This window comes from Culex pipiens, chromosome 1 (genome assembly GCF_016801865.2).
Source record: "Culex pipiens pallens isolate TS chromosome 1, TS_CPP_V2, whole genome shotgun sequence".
NCBI classification, from domain to species: domain Eukaryota; kingdom Metazoa; phylum Arthropoda; class Insecta; order Diptera; family Culicidae; genus Culex; species Culex pipiens.
Genome location: NC_068937.1, coordinates 41,345,462 through 41,364,773, shown reverse-complemented (window position 1 = coordinate 41,364,773; position 19,312 = coordinate 41,345,462). Strand labels below are relative to the sequence as shown.

The window sequence follows — 19,312 nt, the reverse complement described above, 5'->3', positions numbered from 1 at the left end:
AAGTCAAACTAAAAAGTGACGAACTGTGGTAGTGTGTGTGAACGCCATGTAAAAGGGGTGTCAAACTAAAAAGTGACCCCGTTCGTTTGACAACAGTTGGTGTCAAACCATCGGGGTTTGAGTGTATGGGTGTTGGAGGCTGTTGCAAAAATGTATTGAGGTTTAAAAAAAACAATTTTTAACAGTAATTTGCAAAAGCTATGAGAAAAAGTTAAACCAATCTTGGATGTCTATGGCTCATTTTGAAGTGCTTCAAAAGACCATTCAAATGCATCTAAGATAGTTGAAATTGATGAAGTTTTACTTAAATGCGAGCAATTTTAAGATTTTTTATGTTTTTTGGACCTCAATCTTCAATGCCCGTTTTACCCCACTTCCCTTTGTCTTAGAGGGCTCATATTTGGCATGAGTTCATCTCATGTATAGACAAACAAACGCTGAAAGTTTCATCCAAATCGGAGCACCTCGATACGACCTTTAGAACAAACCGAGCAATATTTACAAAAACTGCCTCTTAAACACGCAAATAACATTCCAAAAGGGTGTAGCTCCAAAACATCACTGTTTGCACGAAATTTGATTTCAGATTCGGATTCAGCGGCCAAAATTACTATAAAAAGCATACCCTGACCTTTGAGACATATGCTTGCTACATCGTGTAATTAGTAGGCCTTGCTTCAGAATTCTGAGAAATTTTGAAAATTGGCACTTTTTTCCTCACTAAAACTCAAATATCTCGGCTCTGGAGTGTCGAAATTGCATTTTCTCAGAAGGAAAAATGTTCGCCATGAAATTTCCTACAAGCTGCACGTATTGGTTTCACTGGGAAAAATAGGCTACCCTGAATTAAATGAACATTTCTGAAAAAAGTTTCGAAAAAATGCGATTTTTTCGACACAAATCCACCTGGAAGAGTCCGAAAAATTAAATTTTCGTCCAATATTGATAGTGCATCTTAATCTATGGACAAAAACCTATCGTTTGAAGATAATACACACCTGATCGAATCAGTTTTTGTATTGATTCCAAGCGATTTTAGAAAATTTGTTAAACAAAGTGACTTTTTTCAGTAAATCGATTAGGGGGTGCGAGAAAGTATTTTATAATTTTTTCTTGTCTAAGAAAACATTGTTCCTAACATCATAATCTACCATTTAAGAAGTGAGCAACTGAAATTCCTCAACATGACCTCAAAATGGGACAGGCTAGTATACATGAATATAGGTCTACGAGCTGTTTTTCAAAATTTCATTTTTCGAGCAGGATTATAGCCTTACCTCAGTGAGGAAGGCAAAAGGAGTATGGAGTAATTTTTCTAGTGTCGCAACTATGCCTCTACGAATTTTTAAACAATTTAACTGATAATGGTGCCATTTTTTAGCCGAAAATGTGAAAAACAAGCAAAAAATTGAAAAAGTGAAAGAAACATGAAAAAATTAGATAGGCAAAATATAATGATAGGAGGTGGTAGCATAGGCCAAATAATACAAAAAACGAAAACAAACGAAACAAGATTAATGAAATTTAAATACTAAAAATGAAACAAGAAAAACATAAAACATAAAACAAGAGAAGTAAAGTTTTTCGTACAAGAAAAGTTGCACAAAATGACCTCCTGAACACGGGATAAATAAACATTTTCGAAAATAGAATTGGGCAGTAGAGGGTTAACAAACACTTACAAACAAAATTCCATAACAAAATTTAAAAAAATGTTATGCCTTTTAACTTGCTTATTTTTCAAAATAAGATAAAAATCTTGAAAATCTCCGGTATCTCAACATTATTTTTGAAAACAACTATCGCGGCAACCTTTTGAAAAAGTAAGCGAGATTTCAACTGAGATCGACTGACTGTTCTTTACATGTTGTTCTGTCGCTTAACCACTAAGCTACAAATTTTCTGATGATGAAAAACGCAAAAATCATATTCTTTACAACCTATTCTTCCTGAACTCAGTTCTAGGCGGCCGGTGCTGCACAGCAACAAACCCGACAGTAAAATCACATGCACATCAAAAAGACAAAAAAAAATCATGATAACATTACATGTGGGTTATCTTCTATGTCAGAAAAAAAATTGTAATTTTACCTATGAAAGTTTGCAATTTTACAACTTCTCTGGTGTAATGTCACTTTTCAGCCTAAATTTAAGTAAAATTACATCACTAAAGGGCTAACGCACGGCTATCCGACCGTTGAAGAATGCAAAGGACAAACGCCTATATCAGCTTAACAATTGTGGTCAAGCAGGTTTCCAATACTGATGAGCTACATATTTCTGGGTGTAATATTACATACATTTTCATGAAATCATGCATATTTTTCCGCCCAGGCTGGGTGACGTATGACACATTGAGTCGTTTTGAGTGAGAAAATATTTTTTTCCCGGTAATAACATTAAAATTTGGAAGTTTTTAATGTGGTGACATTTAGTTTATTTTTCGATACAAACCTATGCTTTTCAATCCAAAATTTACACCGCGTGAAGCAGAAACATAGGAAACCCCCCAAATTAAAACGTACTCGCGGACCAATCAAAAACACACACACGCACACAACTCTTTTCCACTTCTTCCTGTGTCTGTGTGTGTGTAGGAAAGCTTTTGCTTTGTTATCTTCTTGTTTTTTTTAGAGGTTTTCTTCGCTACCGCTTGGCACAACCGCCGGACTCGTCCCGGCTACTAATGATCCAATAACTTTTAAATTTGGGCCGTAACTCGCTTAATATGAGGAGTTCAAGTTACGATAAAGAAGAAGACGAAGAGAGCACTCTTTCTCTCGCTTACGCTAGTGGATGAGTTTTAGGTTTTTTTTCTTCAATTTGTTTTTTTTTCATGGAGGGAACTCATCAAACAGAGCAGGAAAGGTGCGTTTGTGTGTGCAAAAATCGTTCGTTTTTTGATTTGTTGTGTGCTTTTTTTGCTTCCAGTGCTTTCTTTTTAATTTTGACTACCCAAATTTGTGCACTGAAAAAAAAACATTTTTTTGGGTCAGAAAAAACCATCAAAAGAAAATTTAACCTCACAGCGTTAAGAATAGCAATCTACAATCGCAACCTAAAGGTCGCGAGTTCAATCCCGGACTCGCGCTCAAACTTTTTTTTTCGCTGTGCCACTACCGCTGACTGCCGCCCATCAATGGCTATAACTGGAAACGAATTACGAGCTGCCTTCGTGCGGAATAACCCACTACACCGGGTTAGTAGGAGGGAGGGAAGGGAGGTAGGTTGAACAAATTTCTCTTCCTCTCTTCAAAAACGGGCGACCAAGAAGACGCCGCGCCGGACAAGGTTTGGATGCTGCTGCCGGATTTGGGCAGAAATGCAGCATCAGTTGGAGTTTTTCTCCGTCCGGAGATTGGAATGTATGTTGCGCGCGGGGTGGAAAAGTGGTCTTGTTGGACATCCCGGCCGGCCCCGGCAAATCAAAGGCGGTGTCCTCGAAACGGACAGTTAACACACGCGCGCCCTCTCGGACAGATGTTATCCCAAATTAGGGGGGAGGGGTGCGCAGCAGCGCCAGGGTGGGTCGTGAAAGTGAGGGTTTGTAGTTCTCAGAAGTTAGCGGTAAAAAGGTGGTATGATTTGTGGTGAAGAGATGTACTTTTTGGTATTATATCTGAAAAACCTAGAATTTTGAAAATTTTGTCAAGAACTGGAATCCTCCCGGAGTAACAAATTAAAATGAAACTCATTGATTTCTTATCTTTGAACTCCTAAAAATCGTTATTTGTAGACTGTTATACATCTTATGTTCACTGAGGAGTAACTTTTGAATTCCTGAACATCTGAACAATGTACTACTGAACCTCCCTTCAAAGTTTCTTCTAAATTCTTGAACAAATCAACACAGAAGCTTCTGAAGTCCTGAACATCTGAACAAAGAACAAAATCTCAAGTCTTGAACATGGGTAATTCTCTACCAACTCACACGAAATCGGGAAAAGTTGCCCCGACCCCTCTTCGATTTGCGTGAATCTTTGTCCTAAGGGGTAACTTTTGTCCCTGATCACGAATCCGAGGTCCGTTTTTTGATATCTCGTGACGGAGGGGCGGTACGACCCCTTCCATTTTTGAACATGCGAAAAAAGAGGTGTTTTTCAATAATTTGCAGCCTGAAACGGTGATGAGATAGAAATTTTGTGTCAAACGGACTTTTATGTAAAATTAGACGCCCGATTTGATGGCGTACTCAGAATTCCGGAAAAACGTATTTTTCATCGAAAAAAACACTAAAAAAGTTTTAAAAATTCTCCCATTTTCAGTTACTCGACTGTAAAAAATATTGGAACATGTCATTTTATGGGAAATTTAATGTACTTTTCGAATCTACATTGACCCAGAAGGGTCATTTTTTCATTTAGAACAAAATTTTTCATTTTAAAATTTCGTGTTTTTTCTAACATTGCAGGGTTATTTTTTAGAGTGTAACAATGTTCTACAAAGTTGTAGAGCAGACAATTACAAAAATTTTGATATATAGACATAAGGGGTTTGCTTATAAACATCACGAGTTATCGCGATTTTACGAAAAAAAAGTTTTGAAAAAGTTACTTTTTGCGTTTCTCTTTGTTTCGTCGTCCGTGTCTGTCGCGGGTGACCATGAACGGCCATGATCGATGACGACCAACTTTTTAAAAACTTTTTTTCGTAAAATTGCGATAACTCGTGATGTTTATAAGCAAACCCCTTATGTCTATATATCAAAATTTTTGTAATTGTCTGCTCTACAACTTTGTAGAACATTGTTACACTCTAAAAAATAACCCTGCAAAGTTAGAAAAAACACGAAATTTTAAAATGAAAATTTTTGTTCTAAATGAAAAAATGACCCTTCTGGGACAATGTAGATTCGAAAAGTACATTAAATTTCCCATAAAATGACATATTCCAAAAATTTTTACAGTCAAGTAACGGAAAATGGGAGAATTTTTAAAACTTTTTTAGTGTTTTTTTCGATGAAAAATACGTTTTTCCGGAATTCTGAGTACGCCATCAAATCGGGCGTCTAATTTTATATAAAAGTCCCTTTGACACCAAATTTCTATCTCATCACCGTTTCAGGCTGCAAATTATTGAAAAACACCTCTTTTTTCGCATGTTCAAAAATGGAAGGGGTCGTACCGCCCCTCCGTCACGAGATTTAAAAAAACGGACCTCGGATTCGTGATCAGGGACAAAAGTTACCCCATAGGACAAAGTTTCACGCAAATCGAAGAGGGGTCGGGGCAACTGCTGTGTGAGTTGGCGGAGAATTACCCACATCTGAACTAAGTACCTTCTGAAATCCTGAACATCTTAACAAAGTATCTTCTGAACTCTTGAATATCTGAATTCTTGAATGTTTAATCAAAGAAGCTTCTGAAGTCCTGAACATCGGAAAAAAGTAACTTCTCAACTCTTGATCATCTGATCAAAATAGCTTCTGAAGTCCTGAACATCTTAACTTCTTAATTCTTGAACAACTGAACAAAGAAGTTCTGGAGTTCTGAACATCTGAACAAAGTAACTTCTCAAATCTTGAACATCTGAGCTAAGTACATTCTGAAATCCTGAACATCTAAACAAAGTATCTTCTGAACACTTGAACATTTGAGTTCTTGAACGTCTAATCAAAGAAGCTTCTGAAGTCCTGAACATCTGAAAAAAGTAACTTCTCAACTCTTGAACATCTGAACAAAATAACTTCTGAAGTCCTGAACATCTGAACAAAGTAACTTCTCAACTGTTGAACATCTGAGCTAAGTACCTTCTGAAATCCTGAACATCTTAACAAAGTGTCTTCTGAACTCTTGAATATCTGAATTCTTGAACGTCTAATCAAAGAAGCTTCTGAAGTCCTGAACATCGGAAAAAAAGTAACTTCTCAACTCTTGATCATCTGAACAAAATAGCTTCTGAAGTCCTGAACATCTGAACAAAATAGCTTCTGAAGTCCTGAACATATGAACAAAGTACCTTCTGAATTTCTGAACATCTCAACAAAATAGTTGCTGAAGTCTTGAACATATTAACTTCTTAATTCTTGAACAACTGAACAAAGAAGCTTCTGAAGTCCTGAACATCTGAACAAAGTAACTTCTCAAATCTTGAACATCTGAGCTAAGTACCTTCTGAAATCCTGAACATCTAAACAAAGTATCTTCTGAACTCTTGAATATCTTAATTCTTGAACGTCTAATCAAAGAAGCTTCTGAAGTCCTGAACATCTGAAAAAAGTAACTTTTCAACTCTTGAACATCTGAACAAAGTTACTTCCGAATTCCTGAACATCTGAACAAAGTACCTTCAGAATCAATGAACATCTGAACAAAGTAACTTTTGAACGCTTGAACATCTGAACAAAGTACCTTCTGAATTTCTGAACATCTGAACAAAATAGCTTCCGAAGTCCTGAACATCTCAACAAAATAGCTTCTGAAGTCCTGAGCATCTGAACCAAGTAACTTCTGAACTCTTGAACATCTGAACAAAGTTACTTCCGAATTCCTGAACATTTGAAAAAAAAAAAACTTCTGATTTCATGAATACCAAAACAAAGTAACTTCTGGGTTCTCTAGAAATTTAGTAAAATCTGAAATTTCTGAAACCGACACAGATTTAGAAATCACATCAATCCCTGCATCTCTCAAACTCCAATCGCCCTGCCTCCCCTCCATCTAAAACGTCCACTTTTCCCCACCGGGAAAAGCCAATATTTACCTGCAACTCTTGACTCGGAAGTGCCCCCATATCGCAGCCCAGTACTCAAAAACTCTCACACTCTAGAGTGCCATAAATGCCGGGCTCTCGCGCGCCATTATTTTTGCAACAGTTTCACTGATTTGGACCCCCCCTTCCTCTCCACAGTCACTCTCGAAAATGTGAGCTGTGTTTTGTGCCAACACAAATTCTATACCCCTCTAAAAGTATGTGGAAAATAACTGGAAGAATCGAAAAAAAAGAAACTCGCGAGTACTCGACTATAAACGACGTGTTATCAATATTTCATCCCGCGAGCTCCGGGTGCTGCTGAAAAAAGGGGGGAAGTCTGACCCGATGCACGGAAAGTTAGGGTTTGAAGAATCAAACTTTCAGTTCTCAGCGACTACAATTATCATGCCCGAAATCTCACGTCCCAACTTTCACTGCCCTCATCTCCGTTGGGAGATTCTAAGCAACAAGAATTACCGGTCTATTCTCTTTTTCTCTCTCATTCTCACATTAACAACCAGCTCCCCTCAACACAGAACAAAATTTGCCAACGTAGTTTAACGCGACGCAATGCTTGGTCGATTCCCAATGCGTCTCTCACGTTTTTTCATTGAGATTTTCTGAGAGAACAAAAGAATCTTCGGAGAGAGTGTGCGTGAACGAGGAAAAGCGAAGGAGTGATAGAAAGAGAATGCTTTTTGCTGGCGAGATCACGAAATAGAAGAAGAGAACTGTGCCGGTCCCTTTAGTATAGCGCTATACCCTCTGATGTTTTGATGCAGGAATTAAGGTTGTTAATCGATAAAATTATCGTCGATAGTATTATCGTTATCGTGACGGTACCGTATTTTTTTTCGAAAGAACTCAAATTTTCATAACTTGCAATATGGGCATCAAACGAATCGAAATTTTGCATGCCTTTTTACTTTATTATAGTTTTTTTTCGGAAAATACTAAAATTTTCACAAAATACCGTATTTATTTCAAAAATACTCAAATTTATAAAATTTGCAATATGAGTATCAAACGAAGCGAAATTTTGTATTATTTTTTTTCACTTTATTTTAGTTTTTTTAATACTAAAATTTTCACAAATTACCATATTTTTTCGAAAATACTCAAATTTTCAAAATTTGCAATATTGGTATCACTTTGCTGAGTATCAAACGAAGCGAAATTTTGTATTATTTTTTTTCACTTTATTTTAGTTTTTTTAATACTAAAATTTTCACAAATTACCATATTTTTTCGAAAATACTCAAATTTTCAAAATTTGCAATATTGGTATCAAGCGATGCGAAATGTTGCATGCTTTATACATACATTCAAATTATTTATGCTTTATATACAATTTTGCTTCGTTTGATACCCATATTGCAAAATTTGTAAATTTCAGTATTTTCGATAAAAAAAAAAACGGAATTGTGAAAAAAATTAGTATTAAAAAAAAATCTAATAAAGTGAAAAACCAAACAAAATTTCGACACAAAGCTAACCGCAAATTTTGAAAGACCGGCTCCGTGGCTTAATGGTTACGGATTCTGCCTCATAAGCAGAAGGTTCAGGGATCAAATCCCGGCCGGTACCTTTGAAATTTGGAATCAGGAATTTGAACTTTAAATATGAACAAAAACGAAAATGAATCAGGTGGGATTCGAGCTCACACCTCTGGATTGGTGGTCTGGGACGCTAAGCAGTCGGCCATCAGAAGGTTTACACTCTAGCAGTGAATTTATCCGTAGTGTTGAAACATGTTATCTTCTCATATTAAATACGCGCTGATCCCTGATTTGCCTGACGGGATTGGAAGTCTAAATATAGATCGAGTTTCCTTCAGATGCTTGCTTCTATGTTTAGGCGGGGCCGAACAATGCCCAGCGACCTCGGATTTGGACCGCAAGGAGCTCTGTCATTCTGAAACGGATCGTTGAAAGCAGCGCGAGGGCTATCACCACCTAATACCCGGGACTGAGATAAGTTGTATCAGCATTCGGCATATACAAAGCCTGATACAAACTATACTTTCCCATAATATCGCTACCGGTTAGCGGGTATTGGATTGGACCACACACACACACACACACACAAGCTAACTGCAAATTTTGAAAATTTTGAGTATTTTCGAAAAATACGGTATTTTGAGAAAATTTTAGTATTTTTAAAAAAAGTACTCTAATAAAGTGAAAAAAGCATACAAAATTTCGCGATAGAACTATCGTTATCGTTATCGAGCCTCGATAATTTTATCCTTAACAACCTTGGCAGGAATCATCAAATGATAGTTTTTTCTATCACTCATTTACAACACTGATTCCAGCCAGGAAAGATTTTTCCGAAGGCATAGTGTGAGTTTCACTGAGCGATCAGTGAGAGAGAAATTCTCCCTTGCGCGGAATATCGGCAGGATGAAAGACTCAAAGACGTTGCGAGATGAGGAGGGTTTAGTTTTCGTTGATAAAGTTCGAAATTAGGAAATAATTTCATACTCTTTCGAGCCAAAATCATCTGCTTTCTGCTTAAAAATGAGTACTTGTGAAATGTAATGTTTTTATTATTTCAATCAAGATTCATCCTAAATGTAATTCAATCAAATACTCATGATTTTCAGTTTCAACCAACTCACTCTCTTCCGTGCCTTTGGTGGCGCTAGTATTGCCAATCTCTCTCTCTCTCTCTAAGCACTTTGCTGACGCCAAACCAGTCTGTACAAACACACACACACATGACTACACACAATACTCACAGCCACACAGCCCGGACTTCCCCAAAAAGCGCTGAAATTTTTGCAATTTTAATAATCAATGATTCTTTTCCCCCTCCCTCCCTCCTAACCTCACTTTTGTTATTGGACTCCGCGACTCCTCGCAACTCCATTATGGCCGGGATGTTTCGGCGCGGCGCGACCATCCAATCATCCCTCGGCGCCCCTCCTCCCGTGACCTTTTGCACATCCCCCCCGGGGGTCGAGGGGCGTACAGATTTCAATTTGTTTAGTCCGCGCGCGCGCCTTGTGTGAAGCTTTCACGGGATTGAATTGAAAAGATTTCCATTGAGAATTACTACTGGCGGAGCTTTGGGGATGGGTGTGAGTGTTTGATCTCGTTTTGTGTATTTTTGGTGTGTTTCGTACAAGATTGATTTTCACCGAAATGATAGAGCGGGAGCTCCTAAACTATGCAAGTAGCACTCGAAACGATCCTTTGTTGTAGTTTTAGGAGGTAACATTTTATTTCATGTATTTGCGAAAGTAAATTTTTAAACAGCGTTCCTCGACTTCCAGCTGTCGCGATATTATGATTGATTCGAAGTTTGAACTACTTATCTATTTTTTTTTAATTTAAAATTGTGATGAACTTTTGCTAAAAATGTGATATTCCATCCCAATAAAACAAAATTATTCTATTAACAAGATTTATGCTCAATTACTTCATTCAATTGAGTAGCAATAACCACCCATCTGTAACCCATAATGCCCTTTCCTTAAAAATGCAACAAAAACCCCAAAACAAAATTCTCCCATTCACTTTCGTCGGCTAAATATCGCGCTCCTTTTGCTCGCCCAGATTTCACATTGGCTCTGCTGGCTGACAGACTGGGGGCCGTTTCGCCGTCATGCCGCGACATATTGCCCAAGCCCCAAACGCCAAATATCGCCCAATCGAAGACAATTGTGTTACGTTATTATGTCTAGTTCTCTCTCGCCGCTCGATTCCAGGAGAACAGATGGAAGAGGGAGGAAAAGTCACAACAACAAAATAGTTATAAAACTTAACGCTAGTTTAGGTTAACCCTCTGCAGTTGCTCTTGTTTTTACGTCTGTCCTATTCTAAGTTGATGTTGTTGTTTTCTTATTCAAAAATTGTCAAACTTACGGACCCGCACCGGGCAGCAATCAATTTTTCTACGAATATTGAATTGACCATTGTGTCATACCCTACAGCGTGGTACAGACTCGTAATGCTATGCTATGCTATGCTTTGCTTGTACTATAGAGGATGAATCCAAAATTGTAGGTACTAATGTTTTGATTCACAATCTTAAATATGAACATTTTGTGAAGTTTTCTGCTCTTTTCAATAAAAAATAAATTATAATTTTAAAATCTAGCATAACATTTTTAAAGGTGTCAAGTGTTTTTTTAACCCTTAAAAAAAAAAGAACCTTGATTTATTTGAAAAATCACTGTTTATTTTTTTCCATAAAATATAACTTTCTGTTTTTTTAAAAGGATGTCTCCTGAAACATATTTAATATTTTTACAGACAAAAATTGATTTCAAAAATCAACAAAACTATTTTTTTAGTTTTATTGCTAAAAGCGCCAAAACGTTGAAAAAAAACGTTTTTTTTTGAAAAATAGTGTTTTTGAAAACATCGAAGATCTGGACAAAAAATTATAATAAATCATAAAATAGTAGTTTATGCAACAAGTTGCAAAAAGAGGATTTTTTCAGCACGATTCGTACATTTATCCAACGAGGTTCACCGAGTTGGATAAATACGAAGAGTGCTGAAAAAATCAAGTTTTGCAACGAGTTCCATACAACATTTTTTGCAATTCCAAAAAACTCACAATGAGTGAAATTTTATGTCAAATTTTCATGTATTTTGTCAATAAATCGTTTAAATCAAAAAAATGTTGAAAAGTGTTACTTTTCGAAACGAGTGCTGAAAAGTTCAACTTTTCAGCACCCATTTGAGTGCTGAAAAGTAGAACTTTTCAGCATTTTTTTTTGAAAAGTGTTGCTATTCGATTCTGTTATTTTTGGTACAGAAAAGTAGGCTATTTCGTCGTTCAAGAATGACAGGAAAAGTAAATAGTTTCACGACGGAATTGCAAAAAAATATTATTTGGTCTAATATATAAAAAAAGAAAATTATATATTTTTGGACCTTTTCAGTCTATACGCTTGATTTTAAAATTATGAAATCATTTTTAATAAAAAGATCAGAAAATTTCCCAATACAACATTTTTAATTTTTAACATTGAAAATCGAACCAAAAGTTTCCGAGATTTCGTCAGTTGGAAATCACAGGCTAAGGGGAACAACATCTAATTCCAGCGTACCTCTAATGTTGCCATATTAGCACATTGACATTCAATTACAGCTTATTAAAAGCTTTTTCAACTGAAATCAAGTGATGAATAACTCAACAAGAAGTGAACAAGCAAGATTCTAACAAAATTTTAGCAAAATAAGTTGTTTAGATAGTGAAAATCTGCAAATTGGATGCAGTCAGGAGCGAGTGTTTAACCTGCCAAACATATTAGAATTTCTCCTAATTTTAAGTTCCGGATAGAAATTGGTAGGATTTTTTCAGATTTCCTTTTAAGAAATATGTTTCAAACTCAAAAAATCTAAAAAAAACAAAAATTTATTCGATAGCTAAATAAAACACAAAGAAACAAAGAAACAAAGAAACAAAGAAACAAAGAAACAAAAAAACAAAAAAACAAAGAAACAAAGAAACAAAGAAACAAAGAAACAAAGAAACAAAGAAACAAAGAAACAAAGAAACAAAGAAACAAAGAAACAAAGAAACAAAGAAACAAAGAAACAAAGAAACAAAGAAACAAAGAAACAAAGAAACAAAGAAACAAAGAAACAAAGAAACAAAGAAACAAAGAAACAACTCGAGCGTTTGGTACGGTATGTCCACGCGTCCTTCCTCCCTTGTAGATTCTGTTAAATGTGATCTGTTCTCAGAATCCTCTCTTTGTTGTTATTACAACGCAGTAGGCTTGGCTGTTGGGGTTGTTTGGCCTGAGTTTTGGATTTTTTTTTATTTATTTAAAGTGTTAAGACAGCCTGTTGAGGGTTAACGTTCAACTCCAAGTCAATAGTTCACCCGCCAAATCAACTGCCATTTAGGAGCATATAAACAAAACAAAAAAGACAATCCACCATAACCAAGCAAACCTCACTAAACCTTAAAATCGCGCTAATATTATGCTTTTATTTCTTTTCCATTGCAGGATTTTTAAACATCGTGCACCAGCAGGTTGTGAGGGGCATGACTTATTGCGGCTGTTGGACGGCGGCGGGATCGACGTCGGTGGCAGAAGTGCTGTAAAATGTTGCTGCCACAACAACGGCGACTGGAGCGCAACTGTTGCAGCTGGCTTAGCCGCTCAATTTGGTGGTAGATAGTGCACGACTCGAAGAAGAAGAAGGAAGAAAAAGTTAATATTATAAAATTGGAAGCATTATAATTGATAGTTGATTGTGTGAGAGGCGAAGAGAAGAGAAGCGCGCCCTGTGAATAATATTTTTCGTGTAAGATAAAAGAAGAGAAGCGGCGAGAAGAGAAGCTGGGGGGAAAGGTGTGTGTTGTTTTAAGGCAGTTTTTAGAAGAATGTTCCAAAAGTGAAACCAACCCAGAGAAGAAGGAAAAATAAGAAGAAGAAAAAAAGAGGCTAGGAATAAGTCCAGCGTGTGTGGCTGTGGCAACAAGCATGGAAACTGTTGCTACTGTTGATAGTTGGAAGAAGTTTGAAGAATCAGCCAGTGCCAGTGCCGGTGGTGCGGCTGCCGGGCTAGAAGAAGTCGTTGCGAGCAGGTTCTTCGCCGACGGTGGGCGACAACAACTGAAAGAACAACAACAACAGCAACGGCTACAACAAAGCTAATGAGCTCGGATTCCTGCGGCCGCTGTTGTTGTCGGTGAAGAAAAGAGGGAACTCTCTGCGAAAAAGGTAATTTTTAATTCGATTTTTTCAATGTATTTGTTTTTATATGACTGAAACACTGTGTACGTTTTCTGTTGCCCTAATATTTGATTCAAACTATCAACATCAGTAAAAATGTTGAGACAAAACGAACATTGTTATCTACTGTGTGCTTCAAACTTAATAACCGCTAGCCTGTAGAGAAATTATAGTATAGTTTGATTATTCAAAGCTTCAAATATCAAATTGTTTTAATTTTTTTTATTTAATATTTTATTTTTGAGCTCAATTTCGAGATCAGCGACCCCAAATTAGACAAAATCGAGTGGTTGATTGCCTCGTAAATTGCCATAAAAATAATCACAATATCTCATCATCGCCATGCCATGTTGGCCGCCATCTTGGATAACACTTAAGATCATTTTGGGGTCGTTTTTCAGCTCAAAGACCCAAAATAAGAAAAAGGTTTTTTTTTGTGATTTAATTCTTCAATCATATTTTTTCGAAGATCTTGGATAATCAAGCCTGGACTGTTTTCAGTTTGAAATATCTCGCAAAAAAATTCAAAACTCAATCGTTGAGCTTTCATTCCTGGTATATTGCAAAAAAGCTTAATTATTTTTTTTTTATAAATTTTAAATATGAAACACATTTTAAGATGTTTTCCTATGAGTCCTTAACTTTACGTTTGATTTTTGTCAGTATTTTGTAAAAGAAGTTTCATTAGGAATCTTGAAATACAAATCGAAATTAGATAAACTTTTCTAAAATATTTGATTTGAAGTTGACTGATTGCATGATTATAAGTGGTAATTGCAAAGAGTCATGATTATAAATATCAAATTTATAACTTTTAGCATGAGGAAAGCATCAAATTTTTAGCTCACCTTATCAAGAAATGTATGTTTTATAATTTGAAGATTTTCTTAAATTTTGATGTTTTAGGTGATAATTATTGGCAAATATTTGATACATGCTCTTTTTAAAAAATAACTTTCCTAAACATAAACAAACTTTTTTCAGTGTTAAAATAAACAAAATTGCAGCTCAAAAAAGGGATGATTTTATGTTCGGAAAATCCTTGAACACAGTTTTAAAGTAATCTTGATATAAAACATAATTGATACGAAGCAAAAAAATAAATAAAACACTTTCAAGAGTTTGAACATGTAACTTTTTACTGTGAAAACCATGTTTCAGATTTTAAAATGACTTTATACAGCAATTCCTCACGAAAACAGCATGATTCGAAAAAAAAAGTTCTCCGATCGGGCTCAAAACTTTTCTGGTGATCCTTGGCCGAAATAATTAGACTCGTATTTTTTTGTTTGGCCATTAGGGTGACCTACGCCGTGTTAGGGTGGTTCGAAAAATGGCAATTTTCGTCGATTTTCGCAAAAACCACCTTTTTAAAAAAATCATATCTCCGCGCCATTTCATCCGATTTTAGCTGTCCTAGACGCAAAAGCAAGATGATTAGTTTGGCTATTTGGAAAAAAATAGTAAGAAGTTTCAAAAATCTAGCTAAACATTTGGAAAAGTTGAATGAAAACATAAAATGCTGTTTTGAAGGTCTCGGGACCAAAGAGCCTATGTCTGAAAATATTTTTATCGGATTCCTCAGAAAATTTCACATAATATATCAAAAAATGGTGAAGTTATGTTTTCAATACTCTGAGATACGATTTTTTGAAAATAAAAACTGAGGTTTTCGACGCGCCACGCACAAAAATGGGAAAATGACGAAAACGGGAAAAAATCGACTTTTTTCACTAAAACTGCGATAAGTTTAAAATTTCAACAATGACCTATAGATGTTAGGATACCAAATTTTTTGTGATTAAAAGACGCAACTTTTGGTACCATAACATCTTTAGGTCATTGCTGAAATTTTAAAGTTATCGCAGTTTTAGTGAAAAAGTCGATTTTTTCCCGTTTTCGTCATTTTCCCATTTTTGCGCGTGGCGCGTCGGAAATTCCAGTTTTTATTTTCAAAAAATCGTATCTTAGAGTATCGAAAACATAACTTAACCATTTTTTTGAAATGTTATGTGAAATTTTCTGAGGAATCCGATAAAAATATTTTCAGACATAGGCTCTTTGGTCCCGATACCTTCAAAACAGCATTTGATGTTTTCATTCAACTTTTTCAAATGTTAAGCTAGATTTTTGAAACTTCTTACTATTTTTTCCAAATAGCCAAACTAATCACTTATTTTTTTGCGTCTAAGACAGCTAAAATCGGATGAAATGGCGCGGAGATATGACTTTTTGAAAAAAGTGGTTTTTGCGAAAATCTAAGAAAATTGCAGTTTTTTGAACCACCCTAACACGGCGTAGGCCAAATAAAAAAATACGGGTCTCATTATTTCGGCCAGCTCGATTGAGCTCGATCGGAAAACTTTTTTTTTCGAATCGTGCTGTTTTCGTGAGGAATTGCTGTATAAGCAAAACTTGTTTAAAAAGTTAAAAAAGATAGATTTTGAAGTTCAATCAATTACAAGTGAAGAAAACTGGAATTTTAGAAGGTTGAAAATATGAATAGTTGATTATAATTTTTTTTAATGTTTGGGAAAAAATACTTAAAGGGTTACATACATGCACCCAAAATTCCGAGTCAAGAGAATCGTTCCCTCAAAATTTATTGAGGGCTCAGCGCCAAAATCGAGAGAATAATGCCATCAACTCACACCACCATAACAAATGAGTTCATTCGTTAATTGAAACAATAAATCTCCAACAAGTGTCATACATCGACATCTGACCATTTTTTGTTCACCAAGCTGTGGTGGCCGAGGCAGTTAAGTCATTGGGTTAGTATGTCAAAGGTCTCTGGTTCGATTCCCGTAGTTGACACTTTTGGTTTTTGTTTCAACGGATGAACCTCGAGAAAATAATTCTCTCGCCCATCTCGAGCTGTGTTCTCTGTGTCCGTAAATGGTACCACTATTCTCTCGTTTCGAGGCCATTATTCTCTCGGACTAGCGTTGCCCAGTTTTGGGTGTGTAAAAAATCACAAAATTTCATATTACAGAAATTTTTTTGAATCCACTAAACTTTCAAACTTTCTGAGCGTTTTTCTCGAAACACCGAGTTGCCACGATATATCGAGATGGAATGGAGCAAATTGGCTAAAATTTGGGTTGAAGACTCTCAAGACATATACCGTGTGCATGACGAAGCCCGATTTTGAAATTTTGCTTTTTTAAAATATACAAAAATTCAAAAACTGACGATTTTTTATATGAAAAACACAAAAATATTTAAAATAAGTTTTTTTTTGAAAATCGGCCTTCGCCATGCACATAGGACCGGTTTAACGAGTCTTCACCAAAATTTTGAGCCGATTTGGTCAAGGCAGTGTTAAGATATCGTGGCACCCACAGCTAACTTCAAATAGCTATATCTCGGCAATGATACAACCAAAAGTCTTCAAATATGTTTTGATAATAGATGAAAATGTGTATTTTAATGCCCTGATAACAGCTTTTAAATAAAATTAAGTGTGTGCTCACACCAACCTCTGACTTTTTTTTATCGATTTACATGTATGTAACCCCTTAAAATAGTTAATATTCAACCATCCAAATTTTTTAACCGTACTACTCTTTTGTTAACTGTGTAGTATTCGAATGTTCTGCAAATAATATCAAGATCATTTGATTTGAAAAGAAGATCATTTGATTTGATAAGTTGATTACCTAAAAGCAGTACAATTTGGTCATTTCGTCGAAAGAGTACATACACAGAAAAAAAATGATATTATTCATCAGGGAATATTGACAGATTTTGTGTCAAAAATGTGTAAAATTACATCAGAAACTGGTGAATTTTCATCAGTTTTTGATGAATTTTCATCACATTTTTACACATTTTTAAGGTAAAATTACTTTAAAAAGAGGTTTTATTCAAGCAACAAAATTTTCAACTGAATTTTGGAAGGTTGAGAATTTGGTTGGTTAAAAATTATTTCTTTTTTGAGTTATTTTACCTAAAATAATGTGTAAATATTAAAAATTTTACAGAAACTGATGAATGCTCATGCTATTTTTTAAATATCTCTTGGAAAAAAGTACACAATCCAGTCAAATAAGAACACTAAGAAATACTAGAAAACTATCCCATTTTCGCATAGAACTCCCCTCTAAAACAGCTCAAGAATGTTCCCTCTCCTCCTCTCTTCCCATCTCACAGTCATGCTGCTGCCATCATGTCCGCTGCTTCGTCACTGTCCTCGTCACCACCGCCGCCACCACAACTACTGAAGAAGCGCAAGAAGAAGCCCACATAATGAATGACGGGGAAGAGGAATAAAAATAAAATTAAAAATTAAGATAATATAAACGATCATCATCATCATCAGCGCGCGGGGTTCGGCGGGTGTGACAAGTAGGTTCAAAGAAGAGAGGCAGAAATCAGGATCAAGCATCTCGGGCTCAGAATCTCGTCACGACCAACCAATACGGTGAAGAAGAAGAAGGGCTTGAGCTGCTGCCGTTCAAGAAGCTCGTCACAGAAGAAAACGTTTGACAAAAAAACAGGCAGGCAGTGTGCTTAAGGTGAAGGCAACCGCGATTTGCCGCGTAGTCATCATCATTTTTCATTTTTCCGGGGCACCTTGAAGGCCCACGGGAGAAGCGCGCGAAACCGCCGGCCGATAATATGGATAAATATCTGCCGCTGCTCGTGCTGTTCTACATTCTCAACCACAAGCTAGATGGCGTTGCCAGCGATCAAGGTGAGTTGTAATACCAATCTTTCTCTTTTTTTTCTCTCTGGTGAAGAGCTAGAAGACGACACGACAATTAACCATTTTTTTTACCCGCTGTGGCCGGTCATTCCGGTAGCTTGGGGGATCTCGAACTAACTAACTATACCATCATTTTTATCTGCTGTGTTGCTTCTGGCTGGGATCAGATCCGATCAGATTTTGCTGGGAAAGTAGCAGGAGGGCGATTCTCTGGAGAAACAAAGTTCAAAACCATGCCTTTTCAACCTTATGTTGGACACTAGGGCCGTTTACCTTGATGTCCTAGAATATTTGCTATTTACTCTGTTGTCCATCAACAGGCTCTTTTCCTACATAGTTCAAAACAAGGGTCTCTTTACCCTAATGTCCAATCCTTGATTAATTCTATTGTTAAACACTGGAGCCCTTATCTGTAATGTTCAGTACCTGGGCGCTTTACTCTAGTATCCGTCACTAGGGCTTCTAAATCTAGAGTCCAACATTGGGTGAGTTACTCTAATGTTGATCAACAGGGCCTTTTACCCTAACGCTTTTCGTTAGGGCTTTTTGGACTATTGTCCAACAACAAGACCGTGGGTGTTCCGTGGATTTCCCGGGAATTCCACAAAACCGGGAATTGCTGATTTCCTAATCTAATCTAATCTCTAATCTAATCTAAAACCGGGAATTCCGGATTTCCGGGATTTTTAACATAATTTGTCTCGGTTATCCCGAAAAAAAAACAACAAAAAATTTTTGTGTAAAATCGCATGCAAAAGCATGCACATCACCTTTGTGAGAAAAAGCATGTAATATTGTATGTGAAAACGTGTACACAAAAAGCATGTACCGAAGAAAAAAAAATCAGGTCGTCGTATACTGTGTCAACTGCATACGATGTATGGGGAACATACAGCTACATCGGTGAAGATCCAACTATTTTCATAGCGGCAAAATAGCCGAGTGGGTTGGGGCGCGGACTTGGTAATCTGAATATAACTTTCGCCGGATTGATGTTATATTTGGGGTGAGCAGACCTGATTTTTTTCTTCTTCGGTACATGCTTTTTATGTACACGTTTTCACATACAATATTACATTCCTTTTCTCACAAAGGTGATGTGCATGCTTTTGCATGCGATTTTACCATCGGATTTTTTGCTGTGTAGTGCAAAGGAAAGTGGGATTGAAGACCATTTCAACAAAATTCCGGGATTCCGG

General features: G+C 36.3%; 1 protein-coding gene across 5 annotated transcripts in view; it reads left to right on the top strand.

The window, feature by feature from the left end:
• Window positions 1-19,312, top strand: part of LOC120422529 (ephrin type-B receptor 1) — a 196,207-nt gene that overhangs the window by 62,353 nt on the left and 114,542 nt on the right. For all 5 annotated transcript variants that reach the window (XM_039589263.2, XM_039587826.2, XM_039587101.2 and 2 more), the window contains exons 2-3: window positions 12,671-13,390; window positions 17,558-18,101. In XM_039589263.2, the coding sequence (XP_039445197.1) occupies window positions 18,026-18,101 (76 nt within the window). In that variant the 5' untranslated portion in view covers window positions 12,671-13,390; window positions 17,558-18,025. The remainder of the gene's footprint in view (window positions 1-12,670; window positions 13,391-17,557; window positions 18,102-19,312) is intronic.